Raw genomic sequence first — 27,226 nt, forward strand, 5'->3', positions numbered from 1 at the left:
GAAATATCTTCACTACTCGTATACAGATGCAAATGACTTCATATCAATTTCCTAAGTATCCCATAATGCAGAGCACGCATCCTTTCAGATGAGCTAATGCAATGCATTATGGAACGGGCCTCTACCCAGACCGGTTTCGACCTGTATTGAGGTCTGTTCAGTAGGAATCAGACTCAGAAGACATACCAAGGTCGAAATAATGCAGAAGTTATATTTCCCATATTAAATTTTCGATGAGAAATAGGTAGTTGTAGATAGTTTTTATATATATATATATATATATATATATATATATATATAGAGAGAGAGAGAGAGAGAGAGAGAGAGAGAGAAAATCCTGCGGCTCCCAACCACACGAAAGGTTTATTTCTAAATTAATCACAATTCCGTTTCTTTGTAGTTGTTTATACGTAATTCTGGTGATTTACTCTATATATTTCTGAGTGTTTGGTAACGATCCTTATCATCAAAGACATAGCTTTGATGTGTGTGGCTGTTAGATATGGAAACGGCACTGTTCTTGAAACGAATACTCTATGAAGGTGATATGTGGCAGTAATAATTTAACAAAAATAAAAAAGTCATATATCACAAGAAAGAAATTGGATACTTTAAGGAAACTTTAATGCTCGTGTGGATTGTAGGATTAATTGTAGATATTTTGACGATTTTAAACATAGCTTTTTAATTAATGAGGTAAGTATAACAGCTATGTGTCTCTTTACGAATTACGGTAATAATGATAATTAAACTATTGATCTGCTATTGAAAACAACGTGTTGTTCGAATGCTAATAATTGTAACAGGAAACTGCTTTGTTATCTTTTAATTATTGTTTTATGTATATGACTGCTGTCAATCAGAAAATGCACTGTTGCAATAAAAATGTATACACCGCTTCCATTTTTTTCGAATAATCTACCAGTGATAAATTGCATCTGAAGGATATACTCACGCTGCATGACTGTGGGTATATTATTGATAATGAACTTGATTTGGGATTAACCGTCTTTATCTTATGATTATATAGAGAAACCTGTGGAGAATTCATGGCTAAATTTAACACACGTGAACCACAGTAGTAGGTTTTTATTTCGTAAATATTTCGTCCTAGGTATCTTAGGATAACTTAGCGCTGTAATTAATTTTAATTTAATTTAAGTAATTTAATTCAATTTAATGTAAGTTCAGGCCGCAACGCGCCACTGCACGCAATTTAGATTCCTGTGTACGTACGCGCCCTTTCTTTTGTCATTCCTAGTATTGGCATGAACGTACTGATGATGTCCTAAGATACCTAGAACGAAATATTTACGTAATAAAAACCCCACTACTGTGGTTCACGTGTGTTAAATTTAGTCTTTATCTTATGGTTAAAATACTTGTCATTTGTGTCATCAAACGGTTCCTGTGACACAATTAGTATATCCACAATCAGCTATCGACGGGGTTAATAAAATGCCATCCATAGGTAATAGATGATGAGGAAAGTGCGACAGCGGAAGGAAATCCTATACAGATCCCACAAACTAACAGAAAAAGGATAGCAGCGCTGAAAAGTTGTGCACAGATGGATTTTTGCAGCGAAGTTCTACACATTTATTGCTGGAAGTACAAAAACAATGCACAGGATCTCATTAACTTCGGTTTCTATGGTGAGATTGCTGCTTACAAGACATATCCCTCCCCCTCCCAAGGTGCGTGCATGGCTATGATTTGTGTGTTGTAGAACTCACCATGATTATACAATTCATTACTGGAAAGATACGTTATGGAATTATGAATGATAATAAATCTTCAAATCAAATGAACATGTATTGCCCCGTGTGATATTTGGTTGGGATGATAGAGAGGAATGCTTTTTTATGACTAGTACAGCTTTTCTCAGTGTTCAGAAAAATTAACACCGAGCGTTAATATTGCGGAAAACTGATATCGCCTGCACTTTGGAAATTCAATGGACTCTCATGCTGAATTCTGTTGGACACCAATATGAAGTGCAATATCGTAGCTTAACGGAAACGCCAACACACCCAACTTGATTATAAATTAAAAAGCATTAGCAGATGCGTTGGTATATTTGTATTCCTACAAAGCCGGACCACTCTGTGCAAAAATTTGTAAAAGAATCTTCACCATATACTTCTGCTTACTCATTTGTTAATATGCTATTTTTGAATTATGGTCATTTCGCTGTTAGCCCACATACTGTCACATGACCAAGTTTAATGGACAAAAAATGAATGCTTCGTTATTCTCTGTTGGAAATCACGTTGAGACATCTAAGTCCATGAAGAGAGTGTATTGTCTATGAATTTCATTTATTCTCAGACCGGTTTATGATTTTTGTGGCATTAATCATAACATTAGCATTTTCAAGGATGTACTTGATTTACGACAGAAAAGAAGTTCTTGTGCCATCCATATGGCACTGAATAGTTCCCTTTCAATTAGAAAAACAAATAAAAAACGTTTTCTTGGCATCCTACAAACGCATTAAAACCGAAGTATTTTCAGTGAAAGGATGATCTTTCTTTCGACTGGATAAAGAGACGCTGATTATTGCTTTAACATGATCTGTTTGGACGTCGATTCCCACAGATTATAACATCTTCTAGACCCCCCCCCCCCACAGAGTGTATGTATTGGTGAGCATACGTACCTAAATTTATCAGTGAATCTGTGAGTCATAGAAGTTGAATAACAATTTTTCTTTGAAACTTATTATAGACAATCTATTATGATAATCTATTATTATTGAGGGAGCTATAAATATTCCTTTCTCTAAGGTGAATTGTTTCCGTGAAAAATGTCTTTACAAAATGTTTGCAACCTCACACCCCATGGTGAAAATGATCTATTTTCCCTCTAAAGAACTATCATAAACATGTCTTTACGTTTCTTTTAACTTCAGGTTATAAATATGCATGATTATAACGTCTTGCATATAAATTATTTTAAAATGACAGTGTGTTCCTATTGGAATTTCTTTTTCTCTATTGCAGGAACGTACAAGGTTGTATCCAAAGAGTGCTCCTCAACTGTTCCAGTGTTATGAAGTCTGGCTTACTTGAAATATTCTCAACTCTGAATACTGGACGAGTATATGTAGAGGACAAATTTGAAGAGGCAGAGAAACAAAATACAGGCGTCCCTCACACTATAACACCATCCCAGTTAATGGCATTGGGATACACAGATATCGAAATAGAATATGAGTCGGCTACCGAAGGTGATAATGCTAATGTTATGATTATTAGTGGAAATTATCTAAGAAAAACGGATATACCAGAAGCAACTTCGGTGCAGCCATTATCTTCCAGTGAAAGTGTAATTTCTCTTAATGAAGTAACAGCTGTAGACTCTTCTCTTGAAAACCAACCAGTAACAAATGGTATGGGATTTATTTAAATAAATATATGTAAATATCTGTTATAAGTGAATTATCTCTTCTTCTTCTTCTTTTATCATCTTTAAAGTTCAAAATAATCGGTCACTCGTGTGTGTGTGTGTGTGTGTGTGTGTGTGTGTGTGTGTGTGTGTGTGTGTGTGTGTGTGTGTGTGTGTGTGTGTGTGTGTGTGTGTGTGTGTGTGTGTGTGTGTGCTGACTTCGTCCGTCAGCACATTTGACACAAATATTCTTCGATCCAGAAAACTTAAACATCACGATAAGATACTGTAGCTAATCTTGTGCCTTCGAGTATATTTCGTGTATTAGCTGCGTGTGTTCATCTTGTTGGTTTGGATGTCAGTAATGGAGTAAATTACATTACCTATTATTTTGAACTACCTTTTCTATCTAATTCTAGTTTTCACAATGTCCTGACCCGGTATCCAGCTCTGTAGTTATGCTCGACATCCACTCTCAGTATTAACGTAATATCTTGACTCAGTGCACTGCAACATCCAAAGGCTTAATTTGTTGAAGAAGAATCTTGTTGATCAGCATTTGATAAGCAAAATAATGTAAAATAAGATATCATCCGACGACTGGAGGATATGGGAATTGGATCTAGAATTATTTTATTAAATAAAAGAGACATTGCGAAGACCCCCCTAGAATAATAGAAAAGATGTTGTCTCAAAAAGTTTGTTATGTTGAAAATTAATTATTCATAATTCCTTTGTGAGTTCTACCATATGTCAAAGATACTCCAGGACCTATAATCATTTAAAAATTAATCTCTTTTTATTATGTTATGAGTTAAACAAAACTTTCTGAAAGAGACGACAAACAAGGAATTTGTGAATTATCAGAAAATGAAATAATAATAATAATAATGGTGAAAAGAAGAAGAGATCCATACCGGATCAGTCGACGCCCGGGTCATCAAGGACTGCGTCAGATGTTGGGGATCCTGTGGGCTACTGGACCCAGCTCTCCTTGCTGGGCAATCAGGGAAGGAAGCTGAAAAGCGACTGGAAGAAACCAAACGTAAAAAATGGACTGTAGAAGTTATGAAATGTTTTTACAGATCAACACTAGAAAAACGAGATTTCAGAAAGCTCATGCATTTATTTTGGAAACAAAAATTCCCAGAATCTGCAATAACAGAACAAAGATTTATGGTCCAAAAAAATTTCATTTTCCTTAACAAAATATTTACTGAACTTGAGCTGCAAGAGTTACGTGATAAACCAACAACTCCAGTAACAGCAAATCATCAGGAGGTAGCTATATCAAACTTTGGAATTCAACTCAGTAAACATCAAGCTGACGACATACCTCAGAATGTTTTGACAGAAGTACAGTGTAAAATAAAGTAAGGGATATTGGAACATATGAACTGCATAAATGACCGTATACCACCAGTAAAAGCTTTACAAAACTCTAAGCTAAAACAGCTCCTCTTAGACGCAAATGCTGTAATTCGCAAATGCAGAATAAAGGAAATAAATCAGTTCCTATACAGCAGACTAATTCATTTCAGTGAAGCTTGGTTGCAAACCGAAAGAGCAAAAGCCGGGGATGAAAATCCGGTTAGAACGAAACGTCAACAAACTTCGAGCTAATCTGAGCAACTTAAAGAGTTTTAAAGAAGGACGGCTGAAAAATAATAACATCAAAAACAAACTGATTAACACATATAATTTGGCCAACAAAACAATTGCTGAAGTTACCTAAGAGCTAAAACAAAGAATAACTACGACTGCACAGAAAATTGAAAGATATGAAGCAAGAATAAACCAACATGTACAAAATATGCAATTTCGACAGAACCAACGTCAGTTCTTTCAGTCTCTCCATAGAAATACGAATGCAAACCATCATTCATCCAGAAAAGAAGAAACACTGAAATTTTGGAAGTCAATCTGGGATAATCCTATTGAAAACAGTAAAGGGTGCCTCATGGATTAAGGAATTATAGTCAGAAATGAAACAAAAACAAATGCAAAATGTCATTATCACTAAAGAAATGGTCAGTGCTCAAGCTAGAAAATTAAAAAAACTGGAGTTCATTTTGCAAAGACGAACTACATAGATTTTGGTTAAAACATCTAACCAGTCTACATGATCGAATGGTAGAACAATTTAATTGTTTGTTCCAGTCAGGCTCAGTGGAAGACTGGATGATATCTGGGCACACTTTTTTCTTCTTGAAAGATAAGGGTGCAGACCCAAGCAACTATCGTCCAATAACATGCCTACCAACTATGCTAAAGCTGTTCACTGCAATCATAGCAAATTCCATATACCACTACTTATCAGATAATCAGATTTATCTGATTGAACAAAAAGGCAATTTTCAAAAATCTAGAGAACAAAAGACCAGATCCGTATTAATAAAATGATTATCAGAAACTCAAAAAGATGAAAAACTAACTTAAAAATGGCATGGATAGACTACAAGAAAGCATTTGATTCCCTCCCACACACTTGGATCCTAAAATCACTAAAAATATTTGGAATTAGCAAAAACATATGTTCGTTTCTGGCTGCTGCTATGAAATCATGGAAAACAACTTTAATAGTGAATAATGAACGATTTGGAGATATAAGCATTAAACGTGGAATTTTCCAAGGTGATTCCTGTCACCATTGCTCTTCAAAATTTCTTTGATACCTTTGTCTATGATTCTGAAGAAAACAAAACTTGAATATGAAATTCCTAAATGTAATATTTTGGTTAAAACATCTAACCAGTCTACATGATCGAATGGTAGAACAATTTAATTGTTTGTTGCAGTCAGGCTCAGTGGAAGACTGGATGATATCTGGGCTCACTTTTTTCTTCTTGAAAGATAAGGGTGCAGACCCAAGCAACTATTAAAATTTCCCACCTGTTGTATATGGATGACTTGAAGTTATATGGAAAATTGGCCCAGCAAATAGACTTTATTGAACACAGTTCATATTTTCAGTGAGGACATCAAAATGGAATTTGGTTTAGATAAATGCGCAATTTTATCTATTAAACGAGGAAAAATTAATGACACTAGCAGTTTTAATTTTATCAAGAAAAATATATAAAAGCAATTTCAGCTGACGAACACTTTAAATACCTGGGAATATTAGAAGCCAATGATATTCTCCACTCGAACGTTAAACAACAAGAAGCATCAGAATACATCAAAAGAGTTAGAAATATTTTGAAAACTAAATGGATTAAACACAATTAGAGCAAAATTCTTGTGCTACACCAGTGATCCGATACACAGTTGGCATAATAAATTGGACAAAAGAAGACCTGGACAAATTGGACCGCAAAACTAGAAAATTAATGACTATGCATCATGCATTGCATCCACGAAGTGATGTTGACCGGTTGTACCTACCAGTCAACATAACTTCGATGTTCAAAATAGGTGGATAGGAGAATAGGTGGATGGGGTCTGCTGCAAATGAGACAGACTGTGGAAGAAGAAGAAATTAGTTTAAGAAGTTACATCGACAATGGCTCTGAGTCAATGCTTCAAGCAAGAGGACCTTCTATAAACAACAGGAAACAAATCCGATTACTAAACAGGAGCAACAAAATAACCGATATGTGCGTTGGAAAAATAAACCCTTGCATGGCCAATTTCTTCGAGATACTGAGGACAAAATTGACGTGAACAAGACGTGGCAATAGCTACAATACGGATACATTAAAAAAAGAAACAGAAAGATTTATTCTAGCAACTCAAGAACAGGCATTAAAAACTAATGCAATCGAAGCAAACATTTTGAACATCAATAATAACAGCAAATGCAAATTATGCGAGCAGAAAGATGAGACTGTAGAACATCTAATCAGTGCCTGCAGCAAAATATCTCAAACTGACTATAAATACGGCCATGATCAAGTGTACCAAAGTAATTCATTGGCTGCAAAAAATACGGCTTTTCTACTTCTGATAACTCGTGGCAGCATAAAATAGAGATAGAACTGGAAAACGAAACAGCAAAAATTCTCTGGGACTTTAGAATACAAACCGATTTGGAACACAATAGACCTGACATCACAATTATACCATCGACAGGTTTGGATTATCGATATCGCAGTACCCAATGATAACAACATTAACAACAAAGAACTGGAAAAAATAATAAATATCGAGATCTGGCAATCGAAGTTGGCCGACTGTAACTTAAACACACCAAAGTCATCCATCTCAATAGTTATCGGTGCACTTGGTGCAACTTCAAAGAAGCTATCCAACTATGTACAGCAATTGAACATCAACGAAGTGAACCCATATGACCTACAAAAAAACAGTATTACTTGGAACAGTCCATATTTTACGACGCTACCTGACGGACTATTCTTAGATTCTTGGGTAGAATCTGAATTGTTCTGAATCACCAGTCAAATTTTTGTTTATATGATATCTTGTTTTGACTGTGTATCAATTATGTGAATAATAATAATAAGGCTAACCACCTTTTCCTAGATTAGACGAGTGGGATTCCACTTTATACATTTCGACGACTTTGCATGCTATGTGCAATACATGAATTTAAAATGAAATTCCTTTAGAGTATTTGCCACTAGTGTTGTAGGACAAAAAGCCTCCCTTTATGTAGAATCTCTAGAGTGCCCTATGCTGATTAAAATCATGTAATTATTTAAATCAGGTTATCAGAGAGAACCATAGTAACAACATAACAAGTATGTTGTTTATAGCTTTTACCATTTAGCAAAAGGAGAGGTAGAATTATGGTCCTAGACAGCTAAGGCTACGGGAGTAATGGCGGGTTGTAAAACCCGACGTATAATTCTTATCGTTTATGCAGAAGCAATAACCATTACGATGTGTGCGGAATAATATATGAATTTCTTATATTTCTCGATAATGTGGAATATATCATTCCATTGAACAGTAATTCAGAAACAAATATTATTTATTTTATCATTTAAATCGTCAGTTCATTATTAAATCGAATTATTCACTCTTACCAGTGAATCAATTCATGTTCCGCTTAAGTGTTTTTTTTTGTTTGTTTTAGAACCTTTAGATGAACTCTTTCCAGAGGACAACGCAGAGAACAACGCTGATATGTATTTCCGAAAGATGAAAAATCTATATGTTTCACCTGAAATAAACAAGAGAGAAGTCCAAACCCAAAGTGATAACTGCGATTTCTCAGTTATCAGTGTGTGGATAACAAGAATACAAGACTGCATAAATTTTGAAATGGATACGTTATTGACTATTATTTCTAACACATCAATGGAAAGGTGGGTGGAATCTTCTGAATAATTTTTGTGGCGCTGATCAGTTTTATCGCATAGTTTGTTCGTCATTTATGATTACATTTGTTCATCTAGATTACAATCTAATAAACTTCGCGGTCATGACTGAGTAATTTCGTTATACTGATATCACTTGCTTGAGAAAGAGATCCTGGGTTATTAATAAGAAATATGAATAAAGTTATAAGAATCAGAATGTTCATATTCTGTATTTTTTTTGAGCAGAAAGGAGAATACTTTAGTGGATATCCTTCTATAAACAAGCATATTAATGAAATTTTTTCTGCCATCCATTCATATATTACAGCAATTATTACGACAAGAGACATTAAAAGATTATCAACATGGTTTAAAACTAAAAACAAACCATTATATAAGGTATGAAATACCTAAAGTGATTTCAGGATTGAGATATTTCTTCAGCGATCCAAAATATATATATATATATATTTTGGATCTCTGAAAAAAAAAATATACATATATATATATAATATTCATCAAAGCTTGATTTGCTTCCTCAGACTTGAAAAGGCTGGTTATATTCCACTAATTCGAGCCCTACCCAAGGGCCTATGAGCTGTGGAAATACTTTCTGAAAATGAAAGCTGTGCCGAACAAAGTGGCCTTTAGCAGCTGACCAATTTTTAATCCATCTAACTCGAGTACACCTGGATGTTTTTTCAATGTTTTAGGGATGGCGCCTAAAGCACCTATTATTATGGGAACAACTTTCGTTTCCTTTTGTCAAATATATATATATATATATATATATATATTTTTTTTTTTTTTAAGAAATGAATGACATAAACCGAGAGAAAAGGTTTAATAGTATCACACGACTAGTTTCGGCTTTTTACAGCCCTCTTCAGGTGTTTTTATATAAAAGAAAAGAAAAAACAGTAAACATTGAAGATAAAAACTGTACACAGCACAGGAAAGTCACTATACATATTTAACGTGCAAACGTTCTAGTTAACGTATTCAAAGCTCTTCCTTCGTTAGTCACATTGTTAGGTGAATGCTTGCGTATAGCATCTTGTGAGCGCCAGTATTTGATCACAGCAGAATGACAGTCTGGGAGGTTGTAGCTTAAATTATTATTTAATTGTACAGGGTTGAGGATGATTTTCTCTAGATTCTACAATTTTTCTCTCCAATTCGTCATGGCAACGGGAAATGTTGTTAGATCTATCCCAAAGGATTGTATCACTATGGTTTTCATAGTGATACAATCTTTGGGATTGTATCACTATGAAAAAATCGGCCGAAAAAAGGATATGGCTGTGAAAAGAATCGGCCGAAAATAGGATATGGCTGTGAAAAGAATCGGCCGAAAATAGGATATGGCTGGATAAAGCACTGGCACGTGTTCTCTTGTAAGCGATTTCGCTCCTGTGCTCGTATATACGCAATTCAATAGACTTATCCGTCTGGCCAAAGTAAGGAATGTCGCAGAAATCCAATTCACGGCTGAGTTTGAAACTAATGGTTCCCTGTCTTTCCTGGACGTTAAACTGACCCGTTCTTCTGAAAAACCTAAAATTTCAATGTACAGAAAACCTACACACACAAATAGATATCTCCATAGTCAGTCCCATCATTTCCCTCCTCAGAAACTTGGAATTATTTTACTTTGAGACAGAGAGAGCGCTCTTCTTCACGACCCTGATGAACTTCGTAAAGAAATCAATTTTCTTAGATCTACTTTTAGACTGAACGGTTATTCTCAAAAAAGTACTAAAAAATTCATTTTTAATCCTCCTAGTCGCCATACTCAAGAAATGAATAATGTTAAAGACAATATATCTATTCCATACATAAGCTCAGTTTCCCAAAAATTAGCCAAGTTCTCAAAAAATATAACATTAGAACTTTATTTATTCCGCTTCCTAAGATCCGCTCTCTAGTGAGCCGTCCAAAGCCTAGCCATCACAATCTAAAATATCCCGGTTTGTATAAGATATGGTGTAACTGCGACATTCCTTACTTTGGCCAGACGGATAAGTCTATTGAATTATTATTACATCACACCTCCAGGGAGTCCAAAGACTCATCGAGGGAGGGCATCTACTCTACAGCTCTACTTCTCACTACTCCACCAACTTTCATCATCTAACTCCAACGCCATCTACTGCCGACTACCACCACTAGTACTTTCACAGACAATCACAACATCCATGCCAACGGCGGGATTCGAACCTGTAGCCTTTGGCTGGAGAGCGGATACGCTAACCACTCGGCCTATCAGGCCGGCGTATGGAGGAGTACAGGAATTCCGTATGGAGGAGCACAGGAAGGACATCGCTTACAAGAGAACACGTGCCAGTGCTTTATCCAGCCATGTCCTTTTTTCGGCCGATTCTGATGACGAAAACCATAGTCATACAATCCTTTGGGACAGATCTAACAACATTTTCCGTTGTCATGACGAATTGGAGAGAAAAAGTGTAGAATCTAGAGAAATCATCCTCAACCCTGTACATTTAATAATAATTTAAGCTAAAACCTCTCAGACTGTCATTCTGCTGGGATCACATACTGGCGCTCACGAGATGCTATATGCACGCACTCACCCAACAATGCGACCAACGAAGGAACAGCTTTGAATACGTTAATTACAACGTTTTCACGTTGAATAGTGACTTTCCTGTACTGTTTTCAGTTTTTATCATCAATGTTTAATGTTTTTTCTTTTCTTTTATATAAAAACACATGAAGAAGGCTGTAAAAAGGTGAACTAGTCGTGTGATACTATTAAACCTTTTTTCCTTTTCTCTCGGTTTATGTCATTCAATTCTTTTAAAAAATATGTTTAACCGAGTAAATGAACCTCCATGCATATATATATATATATGTATATTGAAGTGATTGTATATATATATATCTGTGTGTATGTGTGTGTTCTGGTTCATGTATATATATATGTATATGTATATATATATATATATATATATATATATATATATATATATATATATATATATATATATATATATATATATATATATATATATATATATATATATATATACTGCCGGCTCATGGATATTTAGTAAAAACATTTAATGCAAAAAACCGGAGTTAGATATTAACAATCACTTTAATTAAAAACACGTCATTTCACCCTGTTACATAGGATGTCTTCAGGTGTAACCACAAAAACTAATCGACAACTATCAAAGGCTCATAAAGGTGTGAACTGCTATGTAGTTATAGAAGAAACTGATGTTTTTTTTTGTTTTTTTTATTAATATTTCTAATTGTGAGTTGCATTTTTCAGCACACTTTGCGTGTTTACTCATTCGTGTATACATGCGTTTGACTAATTATGGGAAGGATGTATTCCGAAACGTTCATACTTGCGTTTATATATTAGATGTTTTGGATTCAATTCTGTTTCTAAGGATTGCAAATTCCGCTCTCCCTCTCTTTCTTATATCATAGGAACGGTATAATAGTTCAGATTTGTCCCATAACACTTGAGGTCTCATTTCCGAAACGTCTTGTGGGTCATCTGAAGAGAGTACATGTGATGATAAAGCTGAGACCTCACTTCTTTGGTGTTCAGTATCTCGAATATGTTCTTCAATACGTTTCCCGATCGATTTTTCTGTCTGTTCAAAGGGAGTATAAGTTCTGATCACTATTCTTAATATCAAAGTCAAAAAAGTCAAAAAAAGTCAAAGCACCTTATGGAAACTTGTTTTGGTAAAATATTTATAAGCTCTATATTACTTAAAACGTAGTATTTCTTAGCCTGGCTCCCACTGATGAGACCTCAATTAAGGTCGAAACCAGTCTAGGTAGTGGCCCTTGCCTTTAATACATAGCATCATACATCTCCTCCAGGAGATGGACTTTATACACACACATGACAAATTGACAAATACGTCAATTTTATCCCTGAACGTAGTTCAACTCTGAGGCAACTCGTGGTAAAGGTGGAGCAAGGTCCGATTACTTTCCTTAGTATTTCCCCCTAATGCAAAGCACAACCCCTTGCGGAGATGTATGATGCTGTGCATTAAAGACGCTATTAAAGACACTACCCAGACCGGTTTAATGCATAGCGTCATACATCTCTACAAGGGAATGTGCTTTGCATTAGGGAGAAAAAGTATGGAAAATACTCGGAGCTTGCGCCACCTTTACCACGAGTTGCCTCAACTTGAACAATGTACATTCAGGCGCAAACTTGACTTATTTGTCTGTTTGCTTCACTTGGGAAAAAGGATTAAAACCTTGCTTATAAAATTGCTTGGTATATTTAATATAATATACCCAAGTTAAAAACTTTCTATATATATATATATATATATATATATATAGAAAGTTTATTATATATTATATATACTCTTAAAAATAAATTACTATTTATTTTCAACAGTATTCCACTGTTTTTTTATATTTTTAAATAATTATTAAATTACTGTACACATATAACTTTATAATTTTTCAGTCTGTCTATAACGGTGCTATAAAACGTTATATCTAACTTATATATGGAATATTTCGACATATTAAACAAATCCAATTGTCATTCTTCAAAAATGTATGTATTTTATTTTGTTTTCTAATTTCAAGTGTGGCATCTCGCGTTCTAAAATGCATGAGAATAACAGCGCATTCTGGGTGTAAACATTCCTCTCTGGAGAAGTTTAGGGTAACTGTGCGGTTGCTCTTGGATACACTAATGGGAAATTTGAAGCACTTTTCTAACAGCAAAGGCGGTATGTTACGTCTGTGTTATGTATAATCAAGTTCTTTGTTCTGAAATTTACTGTGTATTTTCAAACGTATCGTACTGTGTTCTTTCTATTTTTTTAATAATTATAATATGCTGTGTAAACAAATACAGATCAAAGCAAATCTGCTTAAAGAGCTTAGTCTTTATAAAAATCTAAATATAAAGAGAAGCGTTTTAGAAGTAAAATGATATAAAATGTCAGTCTATGAGTAATTGCATTAAACAATAATTCATCATCAATCAAAGCAGTCAAGCGAAATTAACAAAAATGTCTTCTATGGCCTTTTATTCCTAAAGGAAACTGAAGATACGTTCACCCTACATTTTTTGAAGATCGGAAGGCAGCTGATCCCTTTTAACCAACAATGATAATTAATTCGAGGCTATTAAGAAATCAAGTCTTTCATGGAAGAATTTAATGCTTTCATATTTAAATATGAAACATATTTTGTTTCATATTTAAATTTTCGTAGTTATTAGTAAATACCTGAAGTAAGCCTTGCAGTACAGGAATACAATTAATAATTGAATTATTAAATTAATAATCAGGTTAACTGTCATTAACTTTAACTATTATTAAAAACCATACAACAAAAACTCGAAGTGAAATGGTCTAATGAACCAGAAGGAGGTTGTTTCCTTAATGAAAGTTCCTTGCGCTGCTCGTGACGGTCTTCTTTAATTAGTAATGTAAACCTACCTGAAAATAAGTGATTGTGCCAAAAGTTTCTAAAACCAGTTAAGTGTTGATTACTAGAAACTTCAACCTCTTCCAGTAGCAGTTCTTGCGATTTGTGTAATAGCTGTGGTCTCTTCCATTTCATGAAGAAATCTCTTTCTGAGGCATAATACCTGAATCCACTTTTGGGTTGTCCATATCAAAAATATTTATAATCTCTCTCTCTCTCTCTCTCTGCAAATCGCGTTATGCATACGTAACATTTCTATATTGTACAAAGGCACAACAGATAAACTAGGTTACCTTTTCAAGAGTCATAATCACAGAACGACGTTTTTTGTCAAACTAAGATTAAGCATCGCCAGTGTCTTCTCTCAGTTTTTTTTCCACACTTCTGTCAATATGCTCCACATTGAAATGGGTCATAATATTACTAGCATTGTGAAGCATGAGTGGATCTCTCTCTCTGAATCAAATATACCTACCGGAGCAATTGCCTAAAAGAATTAGCTGTACAAGGCAAGGATGAGAATTTGGTACAGATGAGAAGGCTGAAGTTTGATGCCTTCGGGCCGAATTGTGAACCAACAGCCTGTGATTCAAATAAAACGTGCGTATTTATTTCATTTAGATTCAACCATAATATGAAACAGTAAAAGAAATGTGAAATAAACTAATTTAACGAACATATATATTGCTGTAATGCCCACAGCATTCCTCTCTCGGTTGAACGTGTGAAACAAAGTTTGGTTCTAACCAAGAAAAGTGTCAAAGTCTACATTAAAATAACCGAGTCTCAGATGAATACAGAAAGCTTTTTCCATCTGCAAATTTATTCCAACTAAACAGAATTGACTTGTGATTATAATATATAAATATTAACCATTTTATTTCTAATTTTTATTACTTGAGGTTTCTTATTACTAACTGCGTAAATATAAAATTACGATATGTTAATTCAAATTAAGGAATGACAAATTAATGAATTATTTTGAATACAGAAATATCATTGTCGGAACGGTGTATTAAAAGTATTAATAGTTTATTTTTATTTTTTGCTGTTTATAGGATACTCTGAACAGTTCACTACATTTTGCATAAAATCAATCAACATACACCAGATAGATTCTTGTCTTCCTCTTATGTTTGATGTAGTACAGGCTACCCAAAATGGATCTCAAGCTGCAGAAGAGACTATATGGTAATTATACCGTAAGAGTTATATTGATACATTTACATAATACATTGCATATTAAAGTAAATGTAACCATTATTTACATAACAGTTACACGTACTCGCTTATGCAATAATTGATTAATTATAATTCCAGAATTCACATTTATTAGAAGAATGTTGGTCGGGGATATTACAGACTTTATAATGAATCTTCTTAAGTCAATCAATATTGTTACTATCATAACATTAACTAGTAATAATTTCTTATTCTCTTTTGGTTTGAATCTTGAAGAAAGGAAGAGACAAAGCATTATTACTTTTGCCACATTATATCAAGTCTTCATTCATTTTTCAGAAGATATTCGAGTTTTCTGAAAAATTGAAACTGGATGTGAGCATACAAAAATAGCTATGCTATGCCTATTTGCAAAACCGATTTAGAAAGTAGATAATTGCTTATTATTGTAGCTAATTTATTAGTTACAATGATAAAAGTAAATTTAAATCCAATACCTAAATAATCATTTTAATTATTATCACTTTCATTATTCATGATTTCTGCATAGAATATCATTTTAGATGATGTGTAGAAAAAAAAAAAAATTGTTGCCTGACCTAGGAAACTTAACTACTCAGAATTTCGGGGCACATACCTCTTCCTCCCCATTCTAATCACGAGGGTACAAGATAGTAAAAGTGTAGGGAAAAAATACGCCTTTTATGCTACTCAATTTGAATCAGTGAGTCGTGTGCAATGATAATTTAGGCGAATTTATTACGTTAATTTACCTAATGATAAACGCACCGAAAGGTGGTATATTGAAGTTAAAGTATCTGACAAGATTATGGACATAAGTGTGTATGACAATTGAGAGCTATGGGTAATTATTTCCTGACCAGGTAGTCTGGTACAAGGACATCTGTTACGTGGACATCTGACATTCCTGACCTTATAATTGTAGAATTTCTTCAGGAAGAAAAAAAATGCTGAAAGGGATAAAAGCGTACACAGCAAAAGTGACATGATTACAAGAATAACTAGCAAAATTGACGACGTTATATCTGTAGCTATAACTACGTTATAGCTACAGCGTTGTCAATTTTGCTTATTTTATTTCAATTAAAACCCTTTACTTTCCAAATTGTGATTTCGTAATATTTGTTTTTGCAGTATTTTGAATGTTTTCTTAATATTTTAAGAAATACTAACTGCGAATAAATATTCGCACTTATTTAATGATATCATTATATTTTGTTTGCTACCTACTACAGGGCAAGGAAAACATCAGATTCCTGTCTCCGTCACGCTTTTAGAGATTGTTCATCACATGGGCGCGTAATACTTCGTCGGATTTTAGCGTCACTTATTGACGAAATAATTCCCGTTTTGTCATATACCGAAGAAGCAGTCAAAAAGAGTGCAATAGAAGATGATTTGAACCCAGAAATAGGATCGATAGAAACAAAGGATATGCTAGAATATTTCGCTGTTCTTTCTAAGACTGAAGATAATAACAAAGATAAAAATAGCAGAAGAGGTAAATAAAAATGTCATCATATAATTTTCATTTAGTAATTTTTCATTTTTGTATTCCATTTCACCTTTCTGTCGTGCCCCGTTTACAGAACAGGTTTATTAGCTTATAATATTATATGGTACAATTTCTCATTTATCTTTCTTGTAATAGACACTCGAGATAGAAAACGTAATTAATTAAATTAGACTGTAAATCATCCTTGTTTTCCAACCAACAGACTTTGGACTCGAATTTCACTTGACGGCGAATATCTTGAAGTGGTAAATAATTTCTTTTGTCCCTGGTGTGAGACCATTACCAATAATTTTCACTAGAGGCCTAAGTTGGCTTTGTTCAGGTTAACTTCCTAGGTTGAACACTAGAGAAGCATTTTCGGAATGTTTAAACTGGGAATCTTACTCCGGAAAGTATCTGATCCTAATAACACTACCATATACCATAGCTTTCCAATATATTGCATCATTAGTTCCAGTTTAATGTGCAATGGTGGCAGTATAAAATTTTCATTGGATTAACTAGCATTTCCTTGATCATTTTAGAGCTGGATGGAAGGTTCCTACTTGCCGGCCGTTACTTTTCTGTCAGTTATTGGACTGTCGTCACAAAGACAGCAAACTTACCTATCTGAATTTCTGATCAACTAAAATATCTACTGGTTCAAATTCTTTTCTAACCTGTTCGTGCCTGCAAAGTAGTAGATACAAATTTAACATAATTTCAAGAATAGTGTGCGATTATTTTCCCACAGCTTCTTCATATGGACTGAATGATCTGTAAGAATCAATCCATATATATTTTCATCATGGATGATAACCCCTCTAATGCTTTTATGATATAATCGATAATGCATCCTCGGTAATTTGGATGGCATTGGATCATGTAGATCGTAATCATTGATTCCAAGTTTACTGGAATCGGTATGAGTGAACTGAGAATTGTCACAACGTGTAGCAAATTTTTTCACGAAATACAAGACACGTTTACTTTAGAAATTATTACTATACAATGGAAAATATGCTTCTTAATAAAGTAACGTCTTTTCTTGTAGTCAGGATCTTAATAGCTCAGCAGAAATCTTTGAGCAATTTCAGTCTCTTAAATCCTTTAGTTCGTTTATTCTCTTTCCTAAAATGTTTTTGCTTGTGACTTTGCGGTGGCTAGTAATACGTTCAACCGAGCCTTATGAGGCATTATTTTACTCTTTAGAATAATCATCTGTCACAGCTATACAGTTGTTTTCCGATAATGAAGGAACGTGAACTTCTGGTCCGCAGTCCGCACTATTGCAAATGTTATGTATTCTCTGTAAGAAATCGCATATTTGTTTGTAACGCTTTACACGTTTTACACATGAACACAAGTATCAATGTTCAGTATGATCCTTCGGTTCTCGCTCCACTATCAGAATGCCACAGGAAGTCACAGCTTTTTTCTTTTTTCTTATGATTTCAGCCATGACTGTTGCAGCATTGTCCACAACTGCGCCTTAGACGTCGGTCCCGGATACATGGATCTGATGTCTCGCTCTACGTTGTCCCAGAGAAATTCGATCGGATTTCAATCCGGGAACCTTGGAGGCCACTGGATGGTCCCAAACTCAGATGAGTGTTCCTCGAGCCATGCCTCGGTGGTTTTGGCCCTGTGGGGTGGTGCACTGTCCTGCTGAAACAGGCCATCGGCTGCAGGATGCGCGAAGCCCTTGAACATGTTAGGTGATCAGACAGCACATTCTGGTAGCTTACAGCTTTTAAGGATCTCTCCACCACACTAGGTGACCTAATATATCACACCAGAAGGCTTTCCAAACTATTACAGAGCCACCACCACCTCCTTGAATAGAAACAACTTGGCAGAAGAGGGTTCATTTATTACTCATGCTGCTGACGCCACACCCTCCCGTCAGATCGGTAAAATTGATAACATTATTCATCACACCACACGACTCTGGTCCACTCTGCAGAGGTCCAGTTTTGATGGTACCAACCCAGGAGAGGCGCAATGCCTGATGACGAGCTGTCAACAGTGGTACACGATTAAGAAGTCGGCTCCCATAGCCCGTGGTATGCAGGGTATGCCCTAACGTTCGCTCGCTAACGCTATCTGGAACTCCGACATTGAAATTGGATGCGATTTGATTCGCTATTACGATTTGTCTGCACGAGCCTGGAGAGTCTACGTTAACCGGGGTCATCACTTGCTCACTGGACGCTAGTACGTCCGTTGATGGTATACTCATGGTAGATCCTTGATACGGTTGCCCTCGAGAACCTTAGGGTTCTTACCACTTGGGCGATAGAATGACCCATCTGCTTTACGCCGATATTATGTCTACGATCAAAATCGCCAAGATTGCAACATTTACCAATGTTCATCGATTACAATACACTGTTGGGAATCACCGATCTCTGCCTATTCACCGGTTTGAGTACGTTTCTCTCCACGCGGGGAATGCCAGTTTCAACTTCCGTTCACCCCTATCTCTAATGTTTTATCCATTGAGTGTAACGATTCCTGCCTTTTTATGTAAAAAAGTCGGGGATCTCTAATGTGTTTACCCACCGAATAATTGTCACATTTATAACAATATGGATTTGATTTATTACTCATGCACAAAACAGCGTTGTGTTATACAAAATCATAACTGTACCTTACATTTTACCGTTCATAGTACCCTACATTTAAATTGAAAGAACTAATCGAAATAACTTAGTTATGAAGTCCTGTTGTGTCGGATGAAAAACTCTTTTGTTCCCCGTTTGAAGTCAGATATCTCACTTTTCGTTGAAAATCTCTCATAAAGGATTTTTAGTAATTAAATTTTTAATTAATTACTTTTAGTAATTTTAGTAATTTAATTAAAAATAGAGCATTCGTTTGAATTTCGAATGAAACATTCGTAAATATTTTATTCGAATTTTATGGATTTTGTATGAAAACATTCGTATGAATGTTTTAATACAAAACCCATAAAATATTTTCGCTTTTAATTCATAAAAACGGAAACAAATCTTTGTACCGGAAATGCCAACTTACCACCTCGAATTGACCCTCTCAAAAATAATAAAATCTATTAACATCCATTTTACACAGTCTAAATGCTTACTACTTGAACAGTTATCATCCGTAACCACCAGAAAGTTTCTTGCTTGTGATCTATCTCATGATCATTTCTCCTCAGCCTAAAGTTTGCTGGACAACGTTTCATTTCTATCTCCATAATTATATAGAAAACTGAGCTGGTTTTTTCCACTTCCTTATTCTTCTCAGAATCAAGATCTCTCATTTAAGAAACCTTATCTATGCGCCATGTATTTATTTAATTTTATTTGAGAAGTCTAAAACAGAATCTGTAAAATAGTATAGTGAACAAGTAGCCAAAACACCTAAAACGTATATTACCAGATTTTTTTAAACTGCTTTCCATAATATCTTTTATAAAGAGAGGTCACCGATCTTCAGTACTCACTTCAACACACAGCATTTCTTGTTATTTCAATGTTTTAATTGGATACGTCTCACAAGTTTCATTGGTAAAATAGAGATGAGACCTTTTTTTAATTCTATGCAGAATCCAATGAAGAAATAGGAGGAAAAGAATTGAACCCCTGCACCTGGAAATCGTTAAAGGCATGGCTTCATCAGCTTTTCCATTGTACAGAGAAACGATATGCCTCACAATTAAGTGGAGTGAACGATGTGATCGATAGGTAAGTGTTTTTTTTTTATTATTTATATTCCAGTTCACTATATTATAACATGTACAACACTATATAAGTAGTTTACTTCCATGTAAATAACGTGTGCTTCTGTTTTCGTGGGATTACCCCAGATGTTGCTTGATTGAAAAAAGAGACCAAAGAACAGGACATTCTCAGTTAGCATTAGGCCGAAGTACGTGGTTTCTACTTATGAAAAATGGCTATATTACTATGAGAATCACACACATTTACAGATATTATACACAGAATATATCATTGATATCCTGGAAAGCAGTGATCAAGAATAAGAGATCGTAATAGAAAAGTACTGTCTTTAATTCCAATATGGGTATATATGATGTAAAGCATGACACTCTTGATATACAAAGGTCCAATTTATATTTCTAAAGGAAATGTCAAATATTTTGCTCGGTATACATTCAATTTCATCGCTAGATGGGATCAGTAATATAACAGTTATATTTTCCATGTTAACTGAAAGTAATATTTTATTATTTGTATTTTAATATATATATTGTTTTCAAACTCTTGGAAGTGAGTACCATTTTAAGGCATTTATAATTACATAAACAGAATTTTTATTACTAACTCAAAACTTAATTCAGTATATTAAATTACCTAAATCTTTTTATGGCTATTGAGCCTTATACAAATAATGGCAATAAATACAGATACTCTCTATCTCTTTGCAAAATGAATAAGATGCTGAAGCGATTAGAAAAGTTGTAAAATTTCAGAAAAGTGAATTCTTATTAGCTTATCTGAAACACTTTTCCAAAAATAACATAGTTAGCCTAGTTTTTGCATATGACTGGTCAGTGTAGGTATAAAAAGAACATGTATAGAAATGATCTATCATTGCATCGAAAAAAATGAGAGAATTAAATTGCCCTATATAGAAACCATTCTTGTTTCCTAGTAATGGGATTTTCAACCCATACAGAGGGAGGGGTTAGGAGGATATATTTTGAACAATTGATCAATACCTGAATTCTGTATGAGTCAGTCAGTCTAGTGAAATTTCAACATTTGGTGGAGAATGAGGCAGAAGAATTTCATTCATTTATGCATGCATACATTGCTCTCTCTCTCTCTCTCTCTCGAATGGGCGCTTCTAACACAGGATGAACTGAAACGTCTGGCCTGAGGTCAAAAACTTTCAATAGTTTTAATACCATTTCCTAACAGGATTTGGTGAATAATAATTAATGAAATATCTCTCATTTTTCCTATGATGATAGAGAAAAATTACTTTTAGACGTATTATAAAGGCTATCTAAAATCTCCGTAGTTTAAGGGAAAATATTTCATCGTTTCAAGAGCAGTTAAAAGCAAGAATACAATTTTTCTATTTTCTACTGCATAAAGCGTAAAACGGTTGTCCTCCTCGAAGGAAGTAATACTTATATTCACATTAAAAGAGACCGCACCAACACTCAACTTAAAAAGCTGATAGTCGGTGGGGTCAAATTCATTACTTCCATAAGCCGGAATAATCGGTTATTCTTCAGTATCATCTTTTCAACAGGAATCTCAACCATCAAAAAAATCCTTTCTCTGAATGGCTACAAACCCAAGTATTACAGGCAAAATGAACTGTCTTTTCCCAATTTTTACCTTTCGGTAAATTGTCATTGTATAAATTGTCTTTTGATGAAGGTTTTCGGTGAATTTTCTGGATATCAGCGCCTACACGGAAAACTACAACGCAAGCTCTTCATTGCATATCACTAACATAAGAAATGAATTGTGGTCAAATTTAACAAAGCGGAACCCAACTGCTATCCTTTTCTGAATTATAGAAGAGGGTACTTCAAGTTCATGTCACTGAAAGGGATCGAAAGCGATCCTGATCTAATGTTTTCTCCGTTACACAAAAGGTTGATCCTTCCTTTCATTGTTCTTATTATTTGCCTTTTGAGTTCTGTCTTTTACTAATCTTTTTTATTTGCAATATATATTTTATAATATGTAAATATAAGAACATCTCTCTCTTTGAAAGATGTACATAATACACGAAACATGACATGAATTATCTTGAAAATAATCGTGTGTGTTTTCAGTTGTATATGATCATTCAACAAGCTGTTTGTTTTAAAATCTTAAAACAAACAGCTTATGTGGTTAAATATATAGTTAGGTGGTTAAATTTATTATTTACATAATAAATCTAAAGATTAAATAACTGAAGAGCAGGAATACTGAGTGTGAGTGAACGCAAGGAATCAAACTAGAATCTTCCGATTCGAATGGCCTCTTCCAGTGTTTTTTCTTCCATTATAACATGACGCTTATATTCTATGTGACCGAAGCAAACTCAGTTTTCCTAGTGAAAAGTGTCCCTAATCTCCAACCATTGGATGTAGTTTCTAATCCCACCATAACTTGAGGATCTGTGAAATGTTTTGCTGGCACACGATTATCCTCAGCCGAAGTAAGGCCATCACTTCGCTTATTGGAAGAATGAAGTGCCTTGATAAAGTTTCGCATTCTCTAGTGTAAAACTTCACAGTAGAGAATGCGATTATTATTTATTTAATTTAAAGTTTATTTAAAGGCGTCATACTTTTATTTTCGCTGGATTTAATATTATAGTGGTGGACGTAATTATGATTTCGACTGTTTTGTTTTCTCCTAGGCGTTGTATTTTTGGTTATTCCATCTACAAACCTGCTCTGAGTTTTGCACAAAACTGTTGTTGATGAGCACCTTCTTTCCTCATTACAGTTTGAATTCTTATAGATTCTGTGAGCATTGATACTTCATCATCAATGCTCTCTCTCTCTCTCTCTCTCTCTCTCTCCCTCTCTCTCTAATTCCAACCAACTTCCTGGTTTATTTTAGTTCCATCAACATATAATCAAGAATAAAATGCAACATACTCCTCCTCGCATTTATGCTTTTATAGCCAAACACTCTAGCAAATACTATATCTTCAATGCCTGGCTTAATCATTTGTGATCGAGTTTCTTATTTCACCAATGATTCAACAAGTTAAATACGTTTAAGAGCATTTTTTTCTGCAAGGATGTTTTTCACGCTTAGAATATGCGCTTCATTGCTAACTACAACTTGTCTCCATTTTCTCTTCTCCTCTTTCATCAATATTTATCATATAGTGCGTAATTTGGTCAGTTTCGCCTACGAAACGTTAGAACCTAACACGTGGCGTAATTAAGGTATGAGTAAATTAAGAAAACTTGCTCTAGAGAGTATTTCAAATATTGAGTAGAACAAATTTGTTTTCTTAAACCTTAGCACATTCAGAAACATGCACACCACAGTGAAATTCTGATCCATGACTAGTTGAAGAGTGGAAGCGCTCTCCACTCTATCACACAAGTGAGCTTATTCGTGTCACAGTGCGAATGAATTATAATCAGCCTAAACATGACGGCTTGTTTGTGCCAATCAATTATCATGGTTCTCATTCCGAAATAATAAGTAACTGCTAATGGATTCTGCCATATATCTTTCGTTACATGATATAGAAACTTAGAATTATGCGACAACATTCCCCAGACACTTCATTACAAAAGTTTCCCTTACAAGGAATCTTCTATAATCATTCTGCATTATGTAGCCCGAGTATTCATTTTTCCCTGCAAGTTTGCTGGGTGTGAATAAGTGCGAATATTTCTCCGTCTTTTGACTACATACCAGCTTAATGGAAAGCCTATTTACAAAAAATATTAAATGCAACATGATTACTAGGTTTTCATTCGTTACTGCATTCTTCACGATGCTAATAGATTACTCTAATGTTATTTAAATTAAGGGGATATTAAATCCCACATTGTTTTAAAACCGAATAAGAAACTCAAAGATTGGAATCAGAGTTTCATGCCGAATATAGTAAACTATAAAAGTATCGGCGATTACTAGCGTGAGCTAATGCAAGTAGTCCTAGTACGTAGTACAATACTGGGCAACTCGTAGCAAAGCTGGTAAAGTTCTGATCGCTATTCTTGGTATTTTCCATAATGTAAAAACACATTTCCTAGGAAATGTATGCTGTTATTACATTATGGTGGGAGGTCACTACACAGATCGGTGTCAGCCTTTTTTGAGGCTTCATCAGTGAGTAGCTAGACCAAATTAATACCAAAGGGTATAGCGAAAAGAACTTATACTCTGCTATACGTGTTAATTTGTCAAACAGGTGCATCCATTAAGTTACTTAAATATAAAGAGCCCATAGGCTTCATTTCGGAGATATAAACATTATTTAAATTAAGGGGATATCAAATCCCACATTGTTTTAAAACCGAATAAGAAACTCAAAGATTGGAATCAGAGAGTTTCATTTAAAGTTCCGAAATGAAGCCTATTGGCTCTTTATATTTAAGTAACTTAATGGATGCACCTGTTTGACAAATTAACACGTATAGCAGAGTATAAGTTCTTTTCGCTATACCCTTTGGTATTAATTTGGGCTAGCTACTCATTGATGAAGCCTCAAAAAAGGCTGAAACCGGTCTGGGTAGTGACCTCTCAACATAATGTAATAACAGCATACATTTCCTAGGAAATGTGTTTTTACATTATGGAAAATACTTAAATTCAAAGAATAGCGATCAGAACTTTATCACTTTTGATACGAGTTCCCCGGTACTATACTACGTAATAGGACTACTTACTATACATTTTATAGTAAACTATAAAAGTATCGGCGACTACTTGCATTAGCGTGAGCTAATGCAAGTAGTCGCCGATACTTTTATAGTTTACTATATTCGCATGAAACTCTCTGATTCCAATCTTTGAGTTTCTTATTCGGTTTTAAAACAATGTGATTAATATCCCCTTAATTTAAATAATGTTTATATCTCCGAAATGAAGCCTATTGGCTCTTTATATTTAAGTTATTCTAATGTGTTTATGATGATGATTTTTGGACTACTTGTCTAAGCAAAATATGCTTATAAGATTATCACTTCTAAATTTGCGTGTTCTCGTAAACCATGTAAAAGTTTCCTTCTACTGTGATATTCTTAAAAGGTTTATTAAAACTTTCAAGAATATTATACCCACTGGACTATCATAAGACATACAGCAGAAAGATGTTCCGTCCACCGGACAAGTTCAGTTTTTCATTACACAAAATGACGTAATCGTCGTTTCTAGGGAAAATTTTGTATGGTGGGAGCAACTTGAAAATAAAGTTTCATGCCAGATTAACATATGTGTTTGTTAATTGAATTTTATTATTTTCAGAACCATGGCGGTGACTTTGGAGTGCATGTTTGAAATTGGACCCCAAAGCTGCTCTCACCTGGAAAGTAAATTATATGGTAATATTCTTGAACATCTTTTGGAAGCCGTCTTAGAAAAACCTATACGGAAACAAATCGAGAACCATCACGGTAAGATTTCCTATGTGTTAAGAGCTATTAATTTGATTATCGTTCAATAATCGACACATCACACTTCTCAAGACATATCTCACTACGTCTGCTTATGAACCACAAACGGATTTAAACAGGTTTAGACCAGTTATTTCAATCAGAAGCTTTATTAAATCTAGAAGCAATTGTTTATATTCGGTATAAGTTGTTTCCATTTCCACGCTATCAAGGGAATAGAAATTAATCTCTAGTTTCTTGTGGAGAATGACTATTGAACATCAGTTTGATAGTTCAAAATGAACAAATGAGTTTGATAAAAATCGAACAAACATTCGAAAATAAGCATACTGTGATATGTTAAATGTAAGTGTGAGTGCTCGCGAATGATACTGTGTGGAATTTCACAATGAAACCATATGCTATTTTATGTTAGCTTTGTCGGTGATGATGTGTATAAATATACTCATTCTCTTAGCAGGCAACCATTCTGACATGGCATTTCACTACATGAGTGTGCAGACACTTGGAGTCACTTTCCTTGTCTACAGCTCTGTATAGTCATATCGGATGGAACATCGCCAACTCAGAATAGCAATTAACTAAGGTATATTCTAGGAATAATTTTACTTGATTATGAAACGATCAGAATAATTTTAGATTCGGATACGAGTATAAAACAAACAGCGATTACACCACCTTGTCATACATATTTAAGCAACTTCGGAAAACGAACATTGAACGTTAAGCGAAAATAATGAAGCAGCATCATTCCGTACGCGGAAAGAGGTGTCAAAGTGATGTCTTTATAGTCATATAAGTTTTTATGTCTTTAAAAACTTTATAGTCATATAAGTTTTTTAATGAATAAATATTTTAACACTTTATTTGTTTGATTGTTTAGTGAAGCCTGATTTTTTTTTCGTAACTGTTTGCATTGTATTTACTTTCAGAAAAACCATCGAAGGAAGTCGGACAATGTGTTGAACGTTTGAATTACCACTTTATAAAAGCGTGTGTTCCTTTTATAGTTGCTGTTATTCCAATTGAGGATGATATATTATCGGACAACGAGGCATACATGTATGTTTTAAAATATATTTGAAGGATTTATTTTCATTCGTTACTGGATTAAGCAATTAAATGATCAATTTCTATCCAAAGTTAATCAATTTGTTGGTGCGTATTTATGAGCTATTATGTTAAGCATCCTTATTTGTCTATATACTGTACACGGTTATACTCAATATTTTATCAACATATATATGTTTAGATAGAAATCAAGAGTCCTCCTTTCACATTGAGCTATCTAACTTTTCTAAGGAACTGGAAAGTAATTTCACA

The 27,226-nt window shown here is 34.4% G+C and overlaps 1 protein-coding gene across 4 annotated transcripts in view; it reads left to right on the forward strand.

The window, feature by feature from the left end:
* LOC150108319 (uncharacterized) overlaps positions 1–27,226 on the forward strand; it is a 337,096-nt gene that overhangs the window by 159,780 nt on the left and 150,090 nt on the right. For all 4 annotated transcript variants that reach the window (XM_090390692.1, XM_090390693.1, XM_090390695.1 and 1 more), the window contains exons 21-28: positions 3,006–3,394; positions 8,432–8,663; positions 13,263–13,408; positions 15,173–15,305; positions 16,553–16,818; positions 20,387–20,525; positions 25,755–25,903; positions 26,836–26,965. In XM_090390692.1, coding sequence (XP_090246818.1) covers positions 3,006–3,394; positions 8,432–8,663; positions 13,263–13,408; positions 15,173–15,305; positions 16,553–16,818; positions 20,387–20,525; positions 25,755–25,903; positions 26,836–26,965 — 1,584 coding nt within the window. The remainder of the gene's footprint in view (positions 1–3,005; positions 3,395–8,431; positions 8,664–13,262; positions 13,409–15,172; positions 15,306–16,552; positions 16,819–20,386; positions 20,526–25,754; positions 25,904–26,835; positions 26,966–27,226) is intronic.

This window comes from Typopeltis vanoorti, chromosome 3, assembly GCF_054136105.1.
Source record: "Typopeltis vanoorti isolate ZY-2024b chromosome 3, IOZ_Tvanoo_1.0, whole genome shotgun sequence".
Lineage (NCBI taxonomy): Eukaryota > Metazoa > Arthropoda > Arachnida > Uropygi > Thelyphonidae > Typopeltis > Typopeltis vanoorti.